Source organism: Alosa pseudoharengus, unplaced genomic scaffold, assembly GCF_046254945.1.
Source record: "Alosa pseudoharengus isolate Yale_2024_CS ecotype anadromous, Long Island Sound unplaced genomic scaffold, YU_APseudo_1.1 YU_APseudo_1.1_scf_12, whole genome shotgun sequence".
In the NCBI taxonomy this organism is placed as follows: Eukaryota; Metazoa; Chordata; class Actinopteri; order Clupeiformes; family Clupeidae; genus Alosa; species Alosa pseudoharengus.
Window position 1 is genome coordinate 28,098,150 of NW_027468587.1, and position 25,683 is coordinate 28,123,832.

The 25,683-nt window shown below is 43.4% G+C and overlaps 2 protein-coding genes across 2 annotated transcripts in view; both read right to left on the reverse strand.

Annotated features, from left to right (window-relative positions):
• Positions 1-346: 346 nt before the first annotated feature.
• Positions 347-2,463, reverse strand: hoxa13b (homeobox A13b). Its single transcript, XM_076279496.1, has 2 exons — positions 1,827-2,463; positions 347-1,299 (listed from the first exon to the last, which is right to left on the reverse strand). Exons 1-2 carry the CDS (start codon positions 2,461-2,463, stop codon positions 1,061-1,063), a joined length of 876 nt encoding a protein of 291 aa, XP_076135611.1. The 3' UTR covers positions 347-1,060.
• A 10,687-nt stretch (positions 2,464-13,150) lies between these two features.
• The window catches only part of hibadhb (3-hydroxyisobutyrate dehydrogenase b), a 37,279-nt gene continuing 24,746 nt past the window's right edge, over positions 13,151-25,683 (reverse strand). The window contains exons 5-8 of the mRNA XM_076280651.1: positions 19,597-19,730; positions 19,063-19,139; positions 18,423-18,579; positions 13,151-14,286 (exon numbers count right to left, since the gene is read on the reverse strand). Of these exons, the coding sequence (XP_076136766.1) occupies positions 14,128-14,286; positions 18,423-18,579; positions 19,063-19,139; positions 19,597-19,730 (527 nt within the window). The 3' untranslated portion in view covers positions 13,151-14,127. The remainder of the gene's footprint in view (positions 14,287-18,422; positions 18,580-19,062; positions 19,140-19,596; positions 19,731-25,683) is intronic.

Genomic DNA, 25,683 nt, shown 5'->3' on the forward strand with positions numbered 1-25,683 from the left:
AATTTAGGTGTGTGTGAAGGAAACCTGAAACTGCATTTACACACCTTCAAACTGCGCCCATGCCGAGTAACCACAAGGTGGCGACATTGTTCGCGTTTAACCTCTAGAGGCCTTGAGTTAATTGGGGGAAATCCAGTCTCCGTTCCCGTCTTCTCCATTTTAACTCGTTCCGCCTTTGCGCCATAAATCTCTCTTTACAGTGAGACAACTTAAGTAGACAAACAATCGTTCTTTTTTATTTTAATCAAAATAATACAGATATAAACAGCTCATAATCTTATTTCCTCTTTTATTTAGGACAGTTCCAATTAGATTAGAAACTTTAATTCAACACAATAGCATACATGTGCATATGATCAGAAAGAAAAATATTTATTTTCTGTTGTTTGGCAGGAGTTTGTTTCCTGGAATATAACCTTGATGGGCGGTTATTTTTGTTTTGTTTTAGGCCTATGTACAAAACGATGCGAAGAGAAAACTAAAGAAGGTACCGTGACAGATACTGCATGACTAGGACCAGCAGCCTAATTTAACACGAGCTGGTGACATACAAACTACACAATGGGGGTTTTAATTATACGAAGAGGCACTTAGAAATACAGCACTTAGAAATACACATTGTTTTTTCTTCAGAACCATAAAGGGACTCTCCTGGTAGATAGCCCGTGAGCTCGGCGCACAACCCCGGCGTTGCCTGCTTGTGTCTGGGCCGCAGCGGACAGTATCTGCCCGGATCCAGGGCGAACGGTGGTCCGGAGCTTAGAGAATACAGCACAACAATATTTACAGTCCAGAACGCATGACGAAACCTGGGCTACGGGCAAGAGTTCTCTAACGGCCAACATTGTGTCCGTTTTCTACACTGGGTACCCCAGTTCCGCGCCTCGCAGTTGAGTTCGGTGACCCTTTAGAGGGAGAGGTGCCATCCGCAGTAAGTACCGAGTCCTCCCCAAGCGGAGCAGAGGATACTGAAGATAAATAAATTACAACAGAGCTCCTTCCATTCGTAGCAGTGTGTTTCGGAGTCCTTTCTCCCGCACGCCGGACTTGTAGGCCCGCGTTAGCTGCTGCTCTTGAACTTGTTGACCACCTTCTTCTCCTTGACTCGCCGGTTCTGGAACCAGATGGTGACCTGGCGCTCCGTCAGGTTGGTCTGCGCCGATATCCTTCGTCGCTTGTCCTTCGTGATGAACTTGTTGGTGGCGTACTCACGCTCGAGCTCCCGCAGTTGCACCTTGGTGTAGGGCACGCGCTTCTTCCTGCCCCTGCGTATGTTCCCATCCCCGCCGGGTCCCGCATCTGAGGAAGATAGAGTGCACATCAGCCTCTCACCGAGCCCGGACAGGACAATACCGGGATCACTAACATTAATACAGTCTAACAGTGCACCAGATATGAGCCGAAGACCGCCCGAGTCTTACTGTGTAAGTATTTCAGGATGAAATGCAGTAGGCCAGGCCTTAATCGGCCTCAAAAAGCAGGCCTTCGACGAAATGAATAGGCGGGCAAAGAAAAAATATTTTAAAACATTGGAGGCCTAATTATTGTATTTATACAGTCGATATTCGTTTAGTTAGACATAATTAAGTCAACTGAAACGAAATACTGAATATTATTTATGTTCCCTCTTATTCATATTTCCCCACCCACATTAGGCTATAGCTACATGATAATACAGTTGGTGAGGGATTATTTAAGATATGTGATTTAAAATATCGTATTTCGTTTACTGTGTATAATAGCCAACCTTTGGGGATGTCAGGTGAACCTATGAACTAATGTAAAAATGTATCAACGAATCCAGAAAATGCCCAACTGCAGCCTACCTTGAATGGCCGACTTCCATAGGTGGTTCGACTGTGCTTGGTCCTTCCCGCAATACACCTGGCTATTCCAGCCGTTACTGATCGCCCACGGCTGGTAGCTGTCCACGGGCAGCAGTGGCTCGTGGCGAGGTTCGGTAGAGCCACTCAACGCGGGCACCACGGGCATGTCCAGGTAGCTCGGTACCGGCTGATACGGACCGGGCGAGTAGCCCTGGTAGAAGGCAAACTCCTTTGGTCTGGACGGAAAGTCCTCGCCAGACACGGACGTGTCCATGTACTTGTCCGCGTATGCGGGCTGCGAGCAGGGCTTCACGCCGCTGTGGTGGGACATGCGGCACGGGTAGTAGCCGCTGCCAAAGTAACCGTATGGTAGAGAGGCGTTTGAGGAGCTCTGAGCCGCGGAACAGGGGCTGCATTGTTTTCCAGGTTCGCTCATGCCAGACGGGGGCACGTCGGAGGCGTAGGTGCTGCTCGGGGCCAGGGACGGTGCGTGCGCCATCAGGTTTCGGCACTGACTCGCGGCGAAATTGCCTCCCGCGAAGCCTTCCATGTTTTTGTTGATTTCGTCCGCACCGCTGTCGTAGAGAAACATCACCGGCTCGATCCAGCGCGAGGGGAGAAGTAAAGACGCTGTCATAGCACGCGCCACATTGAGACTACTCGCTCTTTTCCAAATTGCCCAGCTCTGAAAAAAGAGATACCGAATCTGGGAGAGTTACTGATACTCACGCGCCTGTGTACATTAAGATCGGGCGATTATTGGACAGAGTGGGACACGTGACATGCAAAGAGGACGATATCCGTCTAAAGTGCAGATAACACAAGTCATGTAGGCTACAATAGGCTACGTCAAACCAGATGCTTTGAAATATTCCCATGCACACAACGCGGGTTATTTCACTAAAACAACTGCACACAATTTCACCCAAACTTTGATTGCACGAGACAGATAAACTACGTGACGTGATTCAAGACGCAACTTCGAAACTAAAATCATATGCTACCATTTAGCCTATACGAAGCACAAAGCAACTTTTAACAAAAATAATTTATATTTAAATTAGGAAAATCTATTTTTTTATAATAATGTGCTATATATTATATAAGTTAGTGTTATATAAGCTATTATATTCACACCAGCCGAAGTTCGTGGTGGTTCTGGAGATGCGGATAAGAAGCGCTTAGTTACTGCCACTTTTAATCAAATTCCCTTATCTTCTCATGCAAGATTCAGCCACTTCTAAAAAGATGTGTCTATCATATAATTTGGATAATTTGAATTGGATATTTGTTTTACTTTACAGCCTGACAAGTCCAACTTTAAAAGTGTTACTTACTTAAGAGTTTGTATTATTTTATGAATATTTCTGTTTAAATTTGCTCCATATTTTCAACTAGATTTTACAGTTGTAGTTATTGCCTCTAGCTAAACTATTTTTCAGACTATTTTTATTCCTGTCTCGGAGTGAACATAATTGTGGCACAAATTCTAATTTTTCATCTGATCTAAAAGCACATTAGGTCCCTTGTTGAAGTGATGTTTGGAGTTTTTTTCTTTCAGAGCGGGAAGAAGACAACAGTTTGCCAGTTTTCTTAACATACGGGTTAGAGACGGTTAGAGGCCAAGGTCAAGTTGAAAGTTACCGTCTAGCCAGAGAGCTCGCTGGCATTCATGACCCGGCCGTCTGCTCCGCGAGCCTGCTCCCGCCCCGCTGGCGAAACAACACCACCTCCGGCCGACACAACCGCACAAGCCGCACGGCGGTGGGCACGCAGCAGGTTTGGTTCAGATTTAATGTTCTCATATTTCACATATTTTTCATATTTCCTCCCCCGGCAGAGCTTTTGGCGGGTGTGCGCGCATTCGCGCATTTTGGGGCGAGCAGGCTCTGGCGCAGAGGTGTGGAAGTGATGTAATTGGGGTGAGACAGCTTGGGCCGCGCGAGCAGAGGGGGTATCCGGTGTGGATGTGTGTGTGTTTGCCGGCGAGCTGTTTTCCCCAGGTTATAGCGCTTTAATGAAGGCGTTGCTGACATCCGGCCTGGCTCTGGCGGCACGGAGCGCGAGCTGTGAGATGCCTTTGTCTTGATAATTAAGACAGGGACAGCCTGGGCTCGCGGGGGACCGAGGAGGGGAAAAGAAGTCTGCGGAAAATGCTCTCAGACGACGATATTCTCTTAGGAAAGTTGAAATGTGGAGTTCCTGTTTGCAGATGTTGTGCTATGTGTTGTGGTATGTAAACAAGTATTTCTTGTGGGGCTTTACGCTGGCTAATTTAGAAAAAAAAAACATTGTAATTTTTTACTGTCTCAACCAAATATGTTCCATGTATGAAATTTGGCAGTTTTCTTGTTTAAAATTATAAGGCGCTATTTCTTAGACAAATTGAATTGTGGTACATAGGCTAATAGCAAATCAACAGCTTTCCTTCTCTGGGATCCCTAAATATGAAATATTTTAGTTTGATACAAGTTGTCCTACCGCTATAGGCCTACAGAATGGCTAAACATTTCAGAGCACATTTGGTCCCCATTCAGTGTGCTAAAAACTCTAATCATCCCAGACCCTGGTGTTTCTCCTCTCTTAGGGCTTTGGTGAAGACGCCCCTACTGCTACCTCTGTTTCTTATGGTTGAACTCCGAAGTAGACTGTCTGTAGATGTACTCAAGTTCAGGGTGGGATGGGGTGGGTGGTGAGGGGCAAATCTGAAGTTTGGCTACCTGTGGCAGGCTTCATTCAGTGGACATGGCGGTCACGCATGGATGTGTGTGTCGGTGATGATTAGAGTGACTACAAGCCCGAGAGAGCGTCCAGGCGCTTGGTCGGCTGTGGGGATGATGCCCTGCAATCGCACCGGGGCTCGGCCAACTCGCCTCCCCGCCGAGTCTCAGGAAGAACCTCCCCAGCGGCGGAAACACTTCACAGAGCAGGCCTGGCGCACGAGCTTGCACTAATTACCCCTCTGCACAGACGCTTCCGTCGCGCGCATATATTTAGCCTGTTTTTGCAGGCCCGCCACCAAGTCTCTGCCACCAGGCCCGCGTGCCGAGGACTCCAGCTCGACAATACCGGTCAGGATTAGAGACCCAGCCGCGGTGGTCCGTCCGGGACCCACCTGTGGTCATACAGGACACATTAGGAAAGTACGAATCCACGTTGTGGTCAGACTTTCCAACTGTTCGCTTTGTCCTTGGTCAATTTAATGTGGTGAGGGATCAGTCTATCTTTCATATTTGTCCTCAGTAGTCCATACACCTTTCTGCCCCTGTAGTCGACTGATAAAATACAAACATAAATCGGAAGAGACTGAATACCCTTACGACGTCGTGCTCATGGACAGCCTGTAGGTTAGGCCATAATTTGATCACACCGCATGTTGAGAGCACGCATACTCGCATAGCTTACATTAATTCACTAAAATCATAAATGAGTAATTATTTTTCGATTTTTCCTGTTAATATATTTTTATAACAAAATATCCCTAAGCCATATTCGAAACGGGTTGACTGAATTTAGCCTCAACATGAGGTGATTATGTGTGATCTAAAAACCCATGGTCTGTAAGCGGAAAATTCAGCATTTAAATGGAGGCCTTCATATACATGGTATTCAACATCACCAAGATACACCCATCCACATAAACATTAAAACGAAACTAACGAAAATTGAGAAAATGTCGCCAAATGTATGATTTTCGGTTATTCTGCTCCCCTATCTCGCTCGCCATAGCTTATGGTCTACTTCAGGTAGACGTGGACCTATCTAGAGCAAATATACATTCGACAAATCTATTATTGTTAAATTATAAATTGACATGGATTTGGGGAAATTCTACTTTTGAAAAACGTTTTTCTTTCGGCATGATTTGTTTTCTCTCTTATTAATATGCTAATTAGGATGCGGCAATTTGACGTTCCTTCGAGATTGCGACATTGTAATGAGGTCCTTCAAACATTTGATCATATTCGATGGCTAATTCTGTAATTGCGCTCAAAGTGCCCCTAAGTCCTGCCAAAATAAACAGCATTCCAGTTTAAATGCAATTTTAATGTAACGGATTCTCAGGGAAATGAACGAATGGACAGGTGATACTTCAATAATATAAACCATCTTTAAAATCAGGACGTTTGTGCTTATTTGCCACATTTAAGTCGCATCAGTTTTGGAATTTATTCAGGTTGATGGAGGTGCACTGCTCACCTGCTCAACAAACAGCTTTGGGCTATTAAGGATGGTTTCTGTCCAATATCACTTTGAAATGTAGCATAATAACATTTAAAATGAAAGTTGCGATGGTGCATGAATACAAGTAACATGGTTCAGTAATGGGGAACGAATATTTACAACGCTGTGAAATATCTCCAGCCTAATCGACACATATTTAACAATAACGAATATTGAGATTGAGAGAGGTTTCTAGACTAAAGAAGTAGATTAGATTAAACAAACAGAACGATATTGTCATCTGTCTTCGTAACAAGTTGACGAATTATTCAATATTCCGCTGTTTCATTCGATTTTAATAGGACTATTATATATGGTTGCCACTGTTGATAGTTGTTGATGTAAGACAAGTAATATTTTATAATCAAATCAAGTGAAATAATATTTTATGATAAAATCAAGTGAAGTTTTTTTCATGCGTGTAATGGGTGTGTTCTGCGGGTCACAGTTTGGATTGGACTTGGAACTGAATCGACCATTTTTTGATACTTCCTCGGCTAATATTTCCTTAGCTATTCTTACAGCCACACACACACACACACACACAGAGAGAGAGAGAGAGAGACACACACACACACCATAACGGGACATTTGTGATTATGTTGGCGGTCGTGAGGGAAAAAAGCGTTAAGTGTATGAGTGCATAACCACAATCATATTGTAGTTTTTATAGACAGCCGCTGCAGCCAAAGTCCAATAACAAGCTCGTGCTCGCTTGGTCAGAAGGGGATCACACCGATGCCTCTTCAACAGACACTCCACTGATGTCATATTATCATGTAGTCTACGATAGGCCCTACCATGCAAATATAATACAAAACCAAAAATAATAGCACTAATGACACAATGATATCTTATCGTTTATCGTGAAGGCATAATATGATTGTTTATTCTATAACATGGACAATATACAGAAAAGCCCCCAAAATGACAGGAGATAATGCTGTTGGCAAATAGGAAGCCCAAACTTTATCTGGGCCCGTTCACGGGATGCCATGATGTGTGCGCGAGGCTGCACAGCGGGCAAAGGCTCCACAGGTGACGGGGGGAGTAGGGCCCTGTGCAAAGAGGCTGACATTGACAGTCTGGTGAGTTTTGCGATTTATTTGCTTCTCGAGAGACGGTCGGTCAAGTCCGTGCGCTCTTGTCTGTGTCGCAACGGCCGCGCGACCTCCAGTCGCAATAAAGCGGGCGGCGCAGGCCTTATGGCGGCCACACCCACACACTCAGCTCAACTTACCTCAAGGTCATAGTCATTCACTACATGTATCGCGGAAGCAATATGCTGACCTCAAACCAGGAAAAGATATGTCAAACACTCCTACTACAGGTACAGAATATACGGGGACTCGGCCCCACCCGCCGAAAACATCTCACATGATCACATGAAATATAGATGGACTGGCTGAGTAGTGCGGACAGTATTGTCACTGAGACTACCGTGCATAGTTCAAAACAGACTACATAATCTAGATCTGGACATGGCACATTCAAATAGAAAATAGCTTTCACGTAGCCTAGCTATAATGCAGTTCACCATCAAACTAAATTGAATATCATATTTCAATATAAACAGGCAAAACAGAAAAATACCAACGTTTCAGGACTAAAATCATATGCAAAAGTAATACATGTAGGCGTAATCATCAGACGCGCAGTATAGGAGTTTCCCAGTCAGTGTCTGTTCGTTTATATAAAAGGCACTCGATACCATACTGAAGATACTTTCTATTCTACAAGTGTTTCTTAAACCATATTAGTTCCACAAAGATGAACCACTTTTTAGTATAGGCTTCAGTAAGATACAACATTCATGTTTCATGAATTGATTATTTGAGCATGTGTGTGTGACTTACATGGCACAGATTGGAGAGCAGGTGATCATTATTAGAAAGAAGATCAACTAAAAATTAGGCAAACATGTTCTCAAGGACGGCTCTAGTATATTTCACTCATATACTTAGCAAGGGATTAAAGTTAAACCAATGGACTATTTGACTAATTTATATAATTTATTATGTATCATGAAGCTAAAAAATGCAATGCAACTCACATTGATCTTATGTCGCAGTCAGGGCACGCGTCCAGAAAGCACAACTTTCTTTCTGTTCAACATTTTCTCTGGCTCTAAAACGTTTGTTTGTATCTGAAAATTATGTCGGCCTATGCTGTAAAAACTATTAAGGTATTGCTAAAAATGGTCCAGGCCTTTGAAAGCATAGTCTATTCAGAGAACGTATACCTAGATAAGGACGTCCCGGGGAAACACTTCGAAACGTTAAAAGGTAGGAATACTGATGACATAGCGAATGACTCACTCCCACATTTTGTTTTAAATCCAGTGCAGTGGGAATATAGTGCGTGTTGATACTGTAGGCTATACTATAAACACTAAAACTTCTGTAACTGTAATATTGTATAGGCCAACAGAACCCTTACAGAAACAGAAACTATTGATTAGGGGCGCGTCACCCAGCAATTGAATAAGCGAAAACCGGAAGAATAATCCGACTTATTAGATCATGTCGCAGTAGATAATAATAATAATAATAATAATAATAATAATAATAATAATAATAATAATAACGTCGTCGTCCATAATTCCATTGTACTAATAATCTCTGGGTATTGAAGCATTGTATAGTAGACTCAGAACTGGTTATAATACACAGCATTATTTCTTCATATTCCCTGAAAGCTTTCCTGTTCCAAATTATGTGGTCAACGGCTGCTGGTCTAAGGGCATACTAAAATGGCAACCCATACAATAAAGAACATTTTGATTAGAATATTATTCTTTATTCTTAAGTAAACAAGCGTGTTGATGCTTTTCTGATGTTGTCAGCCCACGGCGAAATTGTGTGGGTTTGACACAGAAGTGAATTAAGATGCATGTTTGCGCAGGCTCCCGACCTCCCCCCCCCCGGGTGACGCGGAGAGCTACAACTCGTCGCCACTGCTGCCGCCTGGCGCGTTGACCAATCAGAGCTCAGCGTCTGTTCAGAACACTCCACTGAGGAATGCGCGCAACACGGTCAGACACAGCCCTCCTCGCGTGCGCCGTTGCCCGGTAATATTTACCTCTTGAGACAACACCGAGAGCAACGGTGAGATGGCTGTCCCCGTCTCCGTGGTGGACTCTTTGTTATGATCGGTGGCGGGGAGATGCCATGAGTGCGTGTCTCATGGGGACTGTTATGTGATCGCATCGCGGACTCCCAGACTGAAGCTCTCCAGCGCGGTCGCTCCCATGGCAAAGACAGCAGCGCCGGGGCCAGAGAGGGTCTGTGTTTGTTAAAGCTGCCAAATAGATAACAACACTGCACTTAGTCCTGCAGCTTAATGGACTTTTTATGGCCGAGTCTTTTAATCATGTGACCTCTGCCATCCCGGCCTCTCCGTGGCTCTCAGCGCACGAGATCAGAAACATACCGCCCGCCAGCCTGCGGCTTTCACTCGCTTCTCTTCAAACACACACGGCACACACACATACAGGTACACATGCTTGCACACAGACACACAAACGTATGCACACGCACACACACACACACACACACAAAAACCCTTGCATGCAGAAATAAACATACATACAACACACACACACACACTTACTTTTAGGAGGTTAGAGACAGTGCTGCTGCTGCTGTGTGTGTGTGTGTGTTTATGTGGTGGTGGGGTTCCAGGGGGCTGTATTGTCCTGGATGACACACAGCTGGGGACTCTGCTGGAGTGGAATGGACCTTAGAGCACTGGTCACAAGACACACACACACACACATACACACGCCTCTGACCAGGAGACCAGCCGTGCCATCCTTTTGAGCATGCCCAGTGTGGTGAGGAGCAGGCATGGGCAGTATTTATGATGCATTTATTGTATTTATTTAAAATGCATATTTTAAATACAAAATAGTATTTTGTAATTGGTATTTTATTGGGATGAAGAAAATGGCTGCGTATTTTGTATTATTTTTGGTAAAACCAATATCTGTGGTGATGTGATGATGACATCATAAAAGTGCAAAACAATGAATGTAGCCTCTGACTGGTGCTGAGTTCATTTGGCCAGACTTGAGATCAGAATATTGAGATTCAGGAAGATGATTCAGTGCAAGATAAGTCACTTATGGAACCCCGGAGGTGTCATTGCAAGATATTGGTTTGCGTATATCCAGTGAACGAGCGCTCTTTTTACTAAATCGTGCTCTCATTTTACATTTACATTCATTCATTTAGCAGACACTTCTATCCAAAGCAATTATATGTCAATTATATTACATATTATAATAATCTTTGTAAAATGTGTGCACAATGTAATAAAGCATGCACGTGCACATGTGTTAGTAAATTGTACATACGATTTGGTAAAAATGTGTGCATGATTTACTAAATTGAGCCACAATCCAGTACAATGAGACCACAATTTAGGAAATGAGCCCATTCTCTTGTTACACAAAAATATCTTGCAATGACACCTCCTGGGCTCCATAGTAATGTGCTCACACACACAATACACTCCCTCTCTCACACCAACCCACTCACTCAACCACATGGTTACTTGCTCCTTCAAAAGACTGACTGGCAGACAGACCTGCAGACAGACAGACCAGCAGTCCATCATGAAGACCGACCAGCAGCAGTTGGTTTGGATGGCTATCCCTTCTTCAGACGGACTAGAGAAACACCTCTGACTATCAGAACATTTTCATGATAAAAATAATATTGCTTTTCTTATGTAGCCTACTATTTTGAGTTGTAAATCACTTATCTAATTGTAAAGCACTTGGCTCAATATATGTTGTGCTATTTTAAATAAATGACCTTGACCTTAAAGTAGAGTACTGTCCTATTTGAACAAAGGCAAACAGCTCCAACATATCTTTAAAACAAATACTTCTCTGAGTAGTGACTAGTGAGGTCCTACTGAGCGTGCTCAGTACAGTGAGGTCCTAGTGAGCGTGCTCAGTGCAGTGAGGTCCTAGTGAGTGTGCTCAGTACATTGAGGTCCCAATGAGCATGCTCAGTACAGTGAGGTCGTAGTAAGCATGCTCAGGATTGTCTGTTGCCTCATGGCATATATTGTAATCACGCTTATAAGAATTATGCTCCAATCTCGTCCTGCCATCTCTGTTAATATTGAAACTGCCATCTCTGTTGAAACAGTTGAGATCACAGACATAGACAAACACACAACCACATACACTTGTTAACTTCATATGGTTAAACACAGAGCAATTTGACTCCTGTAGTCAGCGTGGATCTAATCCGTACTGGCCACCGCAGAGAGTTTTTAACACGAGCAGGTGGCTCTGTGGTTCTGATGTGATGAGTATTAAACAGCTCATGTAGGTCGTCCATGGCAACAAACGGCGAACCTCACTCTCATTACAAATAGGCAAAGTATTTCATCACTAAATGAAAACTACCAATAGAAGCATTCGCCCAAGACATTCTCCTTCTTGCTCAACCATAGTAAGCAGTTCTAATAACTTACTTGTGCGTTTCCTGTAGAGACATACATTTTGAACTTGACTGGCCTGCATAGAGTCCTGACCTCAACCCTATAGAACACCTTTGGGATGAATTAGAGCCGAGACTGAGAGCCATCAGTGTGACATCACAAATGCGCTTCTGGAAGAATGGTCAAAAATGGTCATAAACACACTCCTAAACCTTGTGGAAAGCCATCCCAGAAGATCTGAAGCTGCTATAGTTGCAAAGGGCGGACCAACGTCATATTAAACCCTATGGATGTCACTTAAGTTCATATGCGAGTCAAGGCAGGTGACCCAATACTTTTGGCAATGTAGTGTATGCCTTTGCACCCGATTTGGCGATGTAAACATGTATGGCTGTTGAAGAGTACCTATACCAGGTACCAGCTGACCAGGTATCAGCTGACCTGAGCAGGCTGTTTATGGCTGTTCCTCAGTCGTCTGTCCAGACGTCCATTATACCCCGTTCACAGCTGGCCCTCGAGTTGGCCACCGAGTTGGCCCGTGGCTGCCCTGTCCAAAGTGCTGACCGCTTTCACATGAACCCAGACTGCTCAGCTGCCTTCGTGTTTCATTGTAAAATCCTGCACACAAATACCAATGGCTGCACTGTGAGATGCAGTACGCTAGCCTTAGCTGCACTGTGATATGCTGTACCCTAGCCTTAGCTGCACTGTGATATGCAGTACTCTAGCATTAGCTGCATTGGCCCCTGTTGGGTCAGGCTGACTTCACTGTCGTAATGCCTGGCAGCCGGTCATCTGGCGCGTCCTTAGACTGCTCGTCCAGACACTGCCAGAAGTGCTATTTGAGGACATGTCCAGTGTGGGCTTTTAACACAGCGAAATTCAAGAGTTTTTATGGCCGTGACTCCCAGTTCAGAACAGCCCTGAAAGAGAGGAGTGACGGAGCTGCCTGTTCCAACAGAGGAAAAACATGAGGAGAGGAGAGAGGACAAGGAGTGGAGGGGAGAGGAGAAGAGAGGAGAAAGGAGAGAGGACAGAGAGTGGAGAAGAGAAAGGAGGGAGGACAGAAAGGAGGGGAGAAGAGAGGAAAGAGGGGAGAGAAGAAAGGAGGGAGGACAGAGAGAGGAGAGGAGAAGAGGACAGAGAGGGGAAAAGAGAGGAGAGGACAGAGAGAGGATGTTCAAATACTGACCAGCCATATAAAACACCTCAGGCTGGCTATTCATTTCTCCAGTGTTGTGTGTTTGAGCATCTGTTTCTGGCTCTTCACACTGAGGCTCTTGATTATAGGACAGGTGATGCCGAAGATGTTACACCGATACACACAACCGGCATATCGTCATACAGAGAAATTTCTCTGCACCACGCCCACTTTCAGGGAAAGCAAGCTAGCATCATATTGTTGATTCCAATGAGAAAGATGGCTAACAGTCACGATCTGCTGACTCTGATGACATCCATCAGCTGAACTGTCCATGAGTAACATGAGGTTGCCATAGAGATTATAAATGTCTCTATACATTACCCCTGATTCAATGAAAATCTAACTGTTTTAACTGTAGTGTGAATGTATAACTGGACTGAGTTTTAACTGTACAAACACAAATAAAAACACAATAATGGAGCACAGGAAGCAGAGGGAGTTTCTCAGCTCTCTTTAATGCAAGATAGTCCCTTCATTAGGGATATACGACAGTTAATTACCGAGCTAACCACTGTCAGCCTAACTGCTAACAAGAAAAAAAACAAATCAAACGAAAAATAAAAAATAAACAAAAAAAACAAATAAATCAAAAACAAGAAAAATAAACAAAACACAAAACTAAAGATGTGTGTGTGTGTGTGTGTGTGTGTGTGTGTGTGGAACAGACCAACACGCCGAGTAGTGTGAGTGTGTGTGATTGTGTGGAACATACCAGCGCGCTGAGTAGTGTGTGTGTGTGTGTGTGTGTGTGTGTGCGTAAGTGTAGTGAGTATAAGACCCATCTCCACAGTCAGTCCCAAGGCTTTGATGGTGCAATGACAATCCTCCTCCTCTTCCTCCCCAGGGAGGGAGAGTGAACAGGATGGCACTGTTTGTGGTGTGTGTGTGTGTGTGTGTGTGTGTGTGGTTGGTTCTAAGTGCAGTGGAGCCGAGTGCATCTAGAGCAAAACAACTCACAGATCCAGGAGTGCTGCAAACAGGGCAGGACCACACAAGTAACATGATTCCCCAAGACAAATAAACAAACAAATAAACAAACAAATAAACAATCAATACGGAACAAATAAACCTGCTACCCACACACACATGCGCCCTGCCTCCACCTCACACACACTCACCCATTCACACGTTCCGCATTCACACTCGGTTGCCCATGGAGACCCCTGACGCATACGAGTCAGACCACACCTGCATCGCTGATGTGGCGTGTGTGTGTGAGTATGGGAATCAGAGTGTGTGTGTGTGTGTGTGTGTGTGTGTGTGTGTGTGTGTGTTTGTGTGTGTGTGTGTGTGAGAGAGTGTGTGTGTGTGTGTGTGTGTGTGTGTGTGTGTGTGTGTCTCAGGACAGCGTGGTGGTGTGTCGGGCATGCGTCCCGAGAGGCACAGAGTGGCGGTGAAGGCCTCTGCTGCCCCCTACTGGCTGTCCTCCTCGCGCAGGAACTGGAAGACGGAGGAGAAGTCCTTGCCGGCGTAGCCGCGCGCACACATCATGCGGTACACCTGGTGCGCCAGCGCCCCCATGGGGACGGGAGTCCTAGTGTTCGTCGCCGTGTTCTGGGCCAGTCCAAGGTCCTAAGGGACACAACACATATTTATTTGTCACTGAGTGTGTGTCTGTAGGAGTAGGTGTGTTTGTGTGTGTGTGTGTCTGTTTGTGTGTTAACTAACAATTATGTCGCATTCTTTTTGTCATTTTCCGAGCTGTTTTCATCAGTTCAACGTTGCAAAAGGAACGCCCAGGGAACGCCCTCTGAAGTTCTACTGCGACTCGTCAGCTCAGTCAATCCAGAGTACTACGAGTTTGAATTCCCAAGATGGCTGCGCCCATTAACAGTAAATGTGAGCTGTATATGCTCTGTTTATTAGCAGTTCTGTTGGATTTGTGTCACATTAAATCAGAAACTATAGTATCGTAGAAACAATAGTGTCCAATCTCTATCTGTTGCTATGATGCTATGACGTTTGTTTGGGTAAAACACTCTGTAATGCTTCGTTACAAACTGGCTAGTTACAACTGCTAACAGTAGCCAATTGCTAACAGACGTAGCACGTCTCTTTGACAAATAGAACGCAAACAGCCCATATTTTTAACACTGACATAACCGACGACCTCTATGGTGATTAAGAGACAAAAAGAACACATTAGCAATGACATCATCCTTGTTGAGCAACGTAGCCTGATACAGTCTTATACTGCACAGAATTAGCCTGATACAGTCTTACACTGCACTGAATTAACTCATTTTTTCTGTTCAGGCTAAGAATCTCATCATATTGTCCTCAGGTTGCTATTAGGAATAAAGTGCCTCAATGAAATGTGTTTAACACACTGGCAGCCAAACTGGATTGTTTTAATCAAATTTGGCTAGCTGCCAGTGCATTATGCACATTTCTTAAAATCTTAATTTAATAAGGCTTGACTTATTTTAAGTCAAAATGATTGTACAAGAAAGCGCTAGGTAAGAGGTAAGGAGTATCCCGTTTCACTTTGGGGAGAGTGCTAGGGTTCAAGAAAATATAAAGGTTGCCCACTGTAAGAAATGCGGAGGATGGTTTCCAAAATGTTGCAAATTAAGTCCTTTAATCCAATAATAGGTAATAGCAAGGTACGCAACAATACAGTAACAGAAACTATTAAAAAATACAGTAATGTCACACAACGATACCTTCGAAACACCAGTCAGAATGAGTCCTTAGGCCCAATTCACACCAAAGATTCGCAACGAGACAAAACCGTTGCAGAAAGGAGTTGCAGCAGTGTGAATTTGATGTTGCATGTCGTTGCAAGCCGCCGCGAAGCATTCACCATATCTAGTCGCAGTTGCAAGGTTTTAGAATGTTGCAGCAAGTTGCTGGTTTATAGAATATTGCAGCTCATCTCATCGCAAATCTTTGGTGTGAATAGGCCTTTAAAGATCACATGCCATTAAAATCCCATTTTTCCTGTTGTTGTTGAAATAACACAGGTCAAAATGAGTTTTGAAAGTTTGAAATCTATGTAGTGTCTGCTGTATGCAATAGCCAATGAAAGGAAAAGGCAGAACAATTGAGACAATCTGGATACGCGGTCATTGATACATAGAACTGTCTCATATTCATGGTCCTGCCCACTTGATTGGTTCGTAACCACCCATAGAAGTTCTGACAGAATCTAGATTGAGTTAGTGCGAAAGATGACTGGATATAATGGAAACCTATGGAGCTGCATCGAAGTGGGGGGCTTATACTTACTAAATCTTTAAACAAACGTGAATAAAAGGGCTTATACTTACTAAATCTTTACACAAACGTGAATAAAAGGCACAAAGTAAGGTTAGTGTGAGAGTCATCTGTGTGTTCATGGGATTTAGGTGACCATTATGGAGTGTCACAAATGTAGGCTAGTCGCAGTCAAGCTGTCCGTGGCTGACTGTATAAGTAAGGCAAGTTTAACTTTACATGTCATAGCATCAACTAAGCATAAGTCACACCTTAATTTCCTACAACTAGGTGAAATAATTGGCTGTGGTACACTGAAGTTACACAGTTAGCTAGCTAGCAAGCTAACCGTTTTACATTGGAGATTATGGTAAGTGTTGAGTGTCCTCAACATTGGGGTATTGGAAACGAATTAGGTTGGTAATGTACATAGTTTCGACATCAGTCAGTTACATATACATATTTCTTCATAACCGTTGTGTTAGTAAAATGATTGAATGTCCTGTGAACTAATAACTAGATGTAACATGTGACTACTAGCTGTCTTTCTGGCTTGTTTTCCCCTAAAAGGGGCGAAGCGCTTTTAGTATAGTATAGTATAGTATAGTATACTCTTTTGATCCCGTGAGGGAAATTTGGTCTCTGCATTTATCCCAATCTGTGAATTAGTTAAACACACTCAGCACACAGTGAACACACAGTGAGGTGAAGCACACAGTAAGCCACGGCTGCCCCATATGTGAGTGTGTGAGAGAGAATGTGTGTGTATGTGAGAGAGAGAGAGAGAGTATGTGTGTGTGTGTGTTTGTGTGTGTGTGTGTGTTTGTTAGTCCATATGGCAGAATGACAGCGAACCTGTGTTATGCCTAAACAAAACATCTACATTGCATCTCCTATCAAAGAAAGATGAGTTGAGGGAGAAATGGTTACAATTTATTTTTGGAGAAATACCGGAACACTGTGGTAGCTGCGTACGGCACATTTCGAAGACGATGACTTAGTGAACTTTGGGGAGTACAGCAGGGGGTTTGCATCAAAGTTGGTATTGAAACCTGGAATTGTGCCATCACGGAGGTTGCCCAACTCGCCACCAGCCATAAGTACTTTTATCTACACAAGGAAATCCTTTTTTTTTTTTTATGTATGTTTAAGTATGGTCTATGGTTTCGATAATCATAAAAAAATAATGCCTCTGATAGTTAAATAACTGCTTGCGAGTCCCTACGTTTGTTTCCTTTCAATAAAATTAGCATGTATGTTGTCTCTGTGAGGGCTGAGGATCTGGTATATCTCTAAAATATGACTATTGCTATGCCTCTGCTATCAGTAAAAAACATTAAAATACAAACTGTCTCCCGCACTTTCTCCTAGCTAATGTGTCTCAAGGCAAGGCGAATCTAACCATAGTTAGCTTTTCCAAGCAAGGTAACAAGTTCTCACAATGATCACGCAGTTAAATGAAGTTAACATGTCGATTACAGAAGGGTTTAGGGGTCACAATCGGTTGGATACTAGGGCTATAAATCAGATGTTTTATGTAATGTAAGTGACATGAGAAGTCGAGGGAAGTGAGTGAAGAGTTATCTGTAACCATAGATGCACCGTCCTGACTCCTGCTTGCTGCTGCACACAGGCGACTTGCTGTTACCGCCTACGTTTTTGCAGACTACCAATCAGAACAAAGCTTATTTACATATTAAATATTCATAAGAAAAGCAGGCTTCTACCAGGCTTTTCAGACAATGCTAGAATAGTTTGAAATAAGCCATCTAAGGCATTTCCAACCCAAATAATGTTACAAACTCGATCAAAGGACATCAAGGATTATTACAAAATTTATGAAATATGTGTGGCATGGGATCTTTAAACAATAAAAGGGCACAAAATATATACAAAACTTTAATGAGTAGGGACACCCACTCATATCTTGGTAACTACTTTTGTGTAAATGAGCTAGCCAGCTTTTGGAGTTTACAAAAAGGAAGAGATACAATGTGGATTGTTAATTGAGTTACGGCTGGCTTTTGAAGTTACACAAGGAAGAAATCATAAATGTAGATTGTTAATTGAATCATGACGGACCTCTGTCTGTCACGGTTTCACACTGGTTTTCCTCTGTGGCCCATTCTATAATTGAACTAGTCGCCGTTTGGCTCGTTTCCAGGTGAGAGCCTGGCGTCAACATAGGACCATCTGAACACCAGTTGGCAAACTTACATCACTCTGCTTATTTCCTCATGAGAGCCGGCGCCAATGTAGCTTCAACATCAGAACACCAGTTAATAATTTGTGTCAGTCGGACAGATTTTATAGGGTCAATAATCCTACACCCACCTTGGCCATGAGGGTGATGCCGAAGCAAACACCCCCCCCCCCCCCCCCACACACACACACACCTTGGCCATGAGGGTGATGCCGAAGCAAACCCCCCCCCCCCCACACACACACACACCTTGGCCATGAGGGTGATGCCGATGCAAACACACACACACACCCCCCCACACACCCACCTTGGCCATGAGTGTGGTGCCGAAGCCGCCCTGGTAGTTGTTGGCGGAGGGCACCCCCTCCATGACCCCGGGCACTGGGTTATACGTGTCACTGGACCAGCACCGGCCCGAGCTCATGTTCAGGATCTTGGCCAGCAGCTTCGGATCCAGTCCCAGTCTGGGGGTCAAAGGTCACGCATCAGCCAATCACAGATCAATAATATCGTTTCCATTAGCCAATCACAGACCAATAATATCGTATCCATCAGCCAATCACAGATCAATAATATTGTTTCCATTAGCCAATCACAGTTCAATAATATCCTATCCATCAGCCAATCACAGATCAATAATATCATATCCATTTGCCAATCCCTGATATAGTATACATTAGTCAATAACACATCAATAATAAAGTATTGATTAGCAAATCACAGATCTCTAGCCAGTACACACAGGTCAGTGATAGACCTCTGTAAGCAGTAATATATACTTTATATATTTACACAACTTCTTTAAAAAACACAGTAATGATTCATCGTAATTCTCAAGAATAGAACAATATGTAATTTATAAATGATTTATTGGGTTATAATGATTAGAGAGGGCTGGTAAGACAGTAATAGTTATAATGATTAGAGAAGGCTGATTAACTCCTCACCTGATGCCCAGATTCATGGTCTCTGACGTGCCAATCATCCCAATGGCCAGCAGCATGTTATTACAGATCTTAGCTGCCTAGAGACAGGCACGCGCGCACACACACACACACACACACTTGTTAGAACATTCTACAGTAAAGGATGTTCACCACTGCCTTCTAAAACAAAATGAGTTCTCTTAGGTCTTCCTTTATTTTTTCACAATATTGCAAAAAACAATTGTGAGTATGAGTGCGTGTGAGTATGTGTGCTTGTGTGCATATGCGTGTGAGAGAGTGTGTGTGTGCGAGTGTGTGTGTGCTTGAGAGAGAGAGAGAGAGAGAGAGAGAGAGAGAGTGTGTGTGTGTGTGTGTGTGTGTGTGTGAGAGCGAGAGAAAGAGAGAGAGTGTTTGTGTATGGTTGTATGCAAGTGCTAGTACCAGTATATATATAGATGCGCATGTGAAATATTAATTATTGGCCTAAACGGCCCCTCATAGTCTCTGTGTGTATGTATGTGTGTAATGTGTGTGTGTGTGTATGCGCCTACACACCTGTCCGGTGCCGACCTGACCGCAGTAGACCACGTTGGCCCCCATGCAGCTGAGCAGCTCCTTGGTTGCCGGGAACTCCTCCTCCGGCCCACCCACCATGAAGGTCAGCTTACCTGAACTGGCCGCCCCTACACCTGATACACACACGTACACGGACACAGGGACACACACACACACACACACACACACACAGGGACACACACACAGGGACACACGCACACACACACAGGGACACACACACACAGCGACACATGCATGCACACACACAGGGACACACGCACACACACAGGGACAAACACACGCGCACACGCACACACACACACACACACACACACACACACACACACACACAGGGACACACACATACACACACACGCGCACACACACACAGGGACACACACACACGCACAAAGGAACACACAGAAATATTAATTCACTGTATTTGTATAAATTAACTCCAAAAATGTATGACCGTAACGTGATGCCATAGTCATGAGTCTAAATTATTAAATATTATAAAGTCTAAAAGGAAGTATTGAAGGGAAATCACCTGTGTTAAGTGCACAGGTAAACCAATGAATTAAAGGACTTTTACTTGCTGCATGTCTGCGTGTGGTAAACACAACAGACTGAGACTCCAACTGCAGCATTTATAATGAACACACATAAAAAAAAATAATGACAATGTTATCAAGCACTCATCATTCACTTTTCAGCCTGCTCTCTCTCTCTCTCTTTGTGTGTGTGTGTGTACACATGTTTACTCCTGTCGGGTTGGAAACTAACAGCCTGGACTTAATGACGACAGGCATAGAGGCGTGGGATATTTTTCTGCCAATGGGCAGAAACACACACACACACACACAGAAATCTACCCAAATCCCACAGCATGGCCTTAAATGTGGTGGGGAAGCAGCCACCATGGCAGGGTGGCATTTTCTCAAACACATTTAAAAAGCTGCACAAACAGCACCCATAAAGCAGGGACATTTTAGAGCAGGCGTGGTTGCCAAACACACACACACACAGAGTGGAGAGAGAGAGAGAGAGAGTGGTGAGAAAGTCAGTCTACTCGGCTCTCAGGCCCTGAGTGCCCTTATTGTTCTGTGTGTGTGTGTGTGTGTGTGTGTGTGTGTGTGTGTGTGTGTGTGTGTGTGTGTGTGTGTGAGGAGAGGGGGCTCTACAGGAGGTCTAAAGTCTCTAGCTGATCAGCTGGATGTGTATTGGTATAAGTATAGTATATATACTCTTTTTTTCCCCGTGAGGGAAATTTGGTCTCTGCATTTATCCCAATCCGTGAATTAGTGAAACACACTCAGCACACAGTGAACACAGTGAGGTGAAGCACACACTAATCCCGGTTCGAACCCCGACCAGTAGAAAGCGGCTGAAGTGCCCTTAAGCAAGGCACCTAACCCCTAATCCCGGCACAGTGAGCTGCCTGCAACAACAGTGGGGCTCGGGGGTTGTTGCAGGCAGCTCACTGCGCCGGGATTAGGGGTTAGGTGCACCTAACACACGAACCGGCAACCCTTCGGTTACAAGTCCGAAGCGCTGACCAGTAGGCCACGGCTGCCCCCAAATATATACTTATACTTAAAATATCGAGAGCGTTCTATGGTGATGAACCAGGGCTCCAGACTAACGTTTTGCACTGGTGCCCCCAAATTTTTTATAGCGGCACATTTAACTCATTGAATGCCAAGCTGTTTTCGGAAGCTTTGTCCTAGAGTGCCAGCAATCTAGACCATTGTTGATGATTTTTGTACAGCCACAGCATATTCTGTGTTATAGCTATGAACACATACAATGGCTCGTTTGAAAGGTGAGACTTTAAGCTCTCAGTGGGTGCAAACCGTGTATTTCTACAGGCCTCTGTTCCTGAGAAATCCCAAGCTAAACAGTGGCTAGTTTTCATCAAAATCCCTGTTTTTTTTTCTAGAAATGGAGATATTGCGTCTTTTATGACCTGAGAAGTGTTGCCTGCAAAGTTTCTGGGAAGAGATCTAACGAGACCTGCCACCTAGTGATAAACCCACGAAAATAAATGACCTGATTTTGACCTGGCGTGCATGTCACTGATAGGCTAATCAGTGACTGATTCGAAACAAAGCGGCAACCATCAAAAGCCGAGTTAAGATCAAACGTCCAGATAAAATGTCCAGATCTTGCATTTTCATGAGTTTTCGATCGTTATATATTTCATTTCCATTCATCACAGAGTTCCCAAAATCACATATAAGGTGTCTAGTTTCGTAATTAGAAAAAAAAAGCTAAAAACGTAATATTACGTTTTTGGCACTCAACGCATGGCACTCAATGAGTTAACGTCACAATTTCAAGGTCCCCTTTTTATCGCTCTCCATATACATACACTGCAATTGTGGGGTGTATCAGGAACGGGCAGGAGGAGGAGTATAGGAACCTGGTGGAGGACTTTGTGCAATGGTGCAAACTCAATCATCTCCAACTCAACACTTCAAAGACCAAGGAGATGGTGGTGGATTTCCGCAGATCTAAGCCCACTCTGCTACCAGTCTCCATTGATGGAGTCAATGTCGAGGTGGTAAGCACCTACAAGTACCTGGGTCTCCACCTGGACAATAAACTGGACTGGTCAGCCAACACTGACGCACTCTACAAGAAAGGGCAGAGCAGGCTGTACTTCCTGAGGAGGCTGCGCTCCTTCAATGTGTGCAGCAAGCTCCTCAGGATGTTCTACCAGTCTGTTGTTGCCAGCGTCCTCTTCTATGCAGTGGTATGTTGGGGAGGAAGCACAAAGAAGAAGGATGCGGGGCGACTTGACAGGCTGGTAAGGAAAGCTGGCTCTGTAGTGGGAGCTGAACTGGAGTGAATCACTTCAATATCTGACAAAAGGACCCTGAACAAACTGATCAACATCTTGGACAATGAGTGTCATCCACTCCACAGCACTATTGTTAAGCAGAAGAGCCTGATGAGCTGGAGACTTCGCTCACTGCCTTGCACAAAAGACAGACTGAGGAAGTTATTCATCCTAATAAATAAATACTACTAATAAAATTAGGTATTGTGACGTTTCTAATTTCAGGGTATTGCGATACTTTTGTATTATTGGTGCACCATGCACCACTAGTCAAAGGAGAACAAATGCCGAGACAGCAGATGCGAGGAACCTTATGACGTTAGGTGCACCAGTGCGACCCAGGAAAAATGTTAGTCGCGCCCTTAAACATTTTGGTCGCATTTGCCTCCATGCGCCTCCAAGCTTGAATTTTTTAAAGGCCTCTCCAGTTCTTCTTGAAACAGCACTCCGAAGCTTTAACTTGAAACAGCGCCCCCAAGCTTTCACTTTTTAAATGCCCCTCCAGTTCTTCTTGAAACAGCGCCCCCAAGCTTTCACTTTTTAAATGCCTCTCCAGTTCTTCTTGAAACAGCACCCCCAAGCTTTCACTTTTTAAATGCCTCTCCAGTTCTTCTTAAAACAGCGCCCCCAAGCTTTCACTTTTTAACCCTTAGAACCCGATTGACGCAAAGTGCGTCAAAAAACACACCCTTTCTTCTCTGTTACATTGCTCCGGAACGGTTCATCGCAGCGAGATGAAACCGTTATTGCATGACAGAGCAGAAGTGGGGCTTTCCAACGAGACTACACACTTGTCTGTACGATCAAGTATGAAAATTAAAAAAAATCATGAAATTAAATCAAATTGCATCATATTTACAGTCTATACTTCTCTGCATTCACCTGCACACACATTACTCTAGTTTGAATTACTCGCGAACCCGTGATCGCATCGATATGGTAAGCATATCAGATGAAAGAGGGGGCACAGGGCTATCCATTGGTACCATGTTTATCGATCCTTCTGGCTTATAAAACCAGACGAAGTGACTGCAAAATAATAACGTCATGTACACAAACCAACGCTGCACACTCATTACTCTCGTTTGAATTACTCGCGGACCCGTGATCGCATAGATATGCCACGCATGTCAGATGAAAGAGGAGACTCAGAGCTATCATTTGATACCAAGTACATCCTTCTGGGTTATAAAACAGACGAAGTGACAGCAAAATAATAACTTAATATAGCTGGACTTACCCCACGTTTGTGTCTGTTCTTGTGGCAAAGCATGTTTATAATCCAATGCTATCATGTGTTTCTCTATGGCAAAGCATGTTCATATTCCGGTTTTGAGATCCTAGCAAATTCCTGCATGGCATCCAATTCAAGGCTCACATTGCATCCCAATTTGTTCAACAAAAACAACTTTTTTGCCTTTACTTTGTTCATGGCAATGCAGTAAAGAGTTATTATGACTGCATACACACAGGCACGCAGGCTAACACGCAACCTCGGGTCAAGTCAGGTCAGATCAGTTCGTGTCACAGATATGGAGCGCAGAAAGGTCATTTTTCATCACTAAATAAAAAATGGCATTTATTTCCGTAAATCACACAGCAAATATTTCTGTAAATTGCTCAGCCCCAGAGTATCCCTCCAACATGGCAATTATATTGCCCGATTCAGGACAGTCTGCCCTACACACACATGAAATGCATGTAGAGCTGTGAGCTTGCAGTGGTGAGATACATGTCGAAATATAAGAATTTTTATAATACACTTTTTATATTTTAATTCTTTAAAAATCAAAATAAAATCAAAGCTAGTATTAATACATGAAACGATGGCAGATCTGAATAGCCTAAACTCTCCTGAAAAAAACAATATATAATATATGTGTGTGGCACTTACAATGACCAGAATAAATCCTTATGAATAAAGGTAGTGAAAATGCCCTAAAAACAGCTTAGGGTTCTAAGGGTTAAATGCCTCTCCAGTTGGCAGGAGAGGAGGTGGTATTGCTTCTTTGTTTAAAGATACGTTTGAATGCAAACAAATCTCACTTGGAGAGTTTAATTCATTTGAATATCTCTGTACTGTGATGAAAAGCACTCCTAAAGGGTTGCTAGTTTTTATGTATAGACCCCCAAAATACTGTCCACATTTTATTAATGGTTTTTCTGAGATGCTGTCAGTTATTTCTACAGATTTTGATTCCTTCATTATATCTGGTGATTTTAATATTCACATTATCAGTCCTAACTGACCCCACTCATATTCAAGGTCATACTCTTGATTTAGTTATCAGTAAGGGTCATTATTCTGATCATTTTTGTGTTTTCTTTGATGGGCTGATCTCTCCTCTCACCCAAATTCAATCCAAAACTGTCAATAAGAGGTACATTAGCCATAGCTATGACACCAAGTCTAACAACTAAGTGTGTGGAAGACCATTTTACTCACTTTAGCTCTAATATGCTCAGGGTCCTTGACCTTATAGCACCTGCCCAGACCTAAAGCACCATAGAGGAATATCACAACAGTAGCAAATCAGAAGATAAAATGTAGGAAAGCTGAACGTAAATGGAGAAATACTAAAATTCAGATTAACTATGACATCTATAAAAAGAGACTCCACACTTAAAACTCTGAGTTATGTAGGGCCAGGCAATATTATTTCTCTAATAGGGACATTAACAACTCCCGTGCTCTGTTTGCCATTGTTGATAAGTTAAATTCCCCAACAGAGCTACCTCAAGATTTTATGTCAATTAAAAAATGTAATGACTGATATTTTTAATTTTGTGATGAAAAAAAGAAGCAGAGTAAGCATTAGCTCCACCCTGCCATGCAGTGACATAGTAATATCTACACCACATAGGCCTAGACAAAATGTAGCCTCCTTATCTGAATTGACGGCTATTGATGGGCAAACCCTTGAAAAAACTGTGTGAAAAAGCAGTGCAGACTGTTTGTAGCCAACATTTCAGACTCAGATGTACATTCCTTTGCCTCATCCGAATAATAATAATAATAACAGTAATAGTAGTAAAGTAATAGTATGCTATCAATAGCCTAATTATAATAATAAATGATTGACGTATCGACTATGACTTTCTGCTGCTCAGTCTTTAGATAGATAGATAGATAGAGATAGATACTTTATTGATTCCCAAGGGGAAATTCAAGGGTCTCAGTAGCATACAGACATCACACACAACATGCACTTACAGCAGAAATGGTAAACATAAGTATAAGT

What these genes read in the sequence shown, in the direction of transcription:
- hoxa13b (XM_076279496.1), bottom strand. Translation starts at nt 2,463, where the DNA reads ATGACAGCGTCTTTACTTCTCCCCTCGCGCTGGATCGAGCCGGTGATG. An exon ending in ATGGAAGTCGGCCATTCAAG is followed by an intron (nt 1,300 to 1,826) that starts GTAGGCTGCAGT and finishes TATCTTCCTCAG; the next exon opens with ATGCGGGACCCGGCGGGGAT.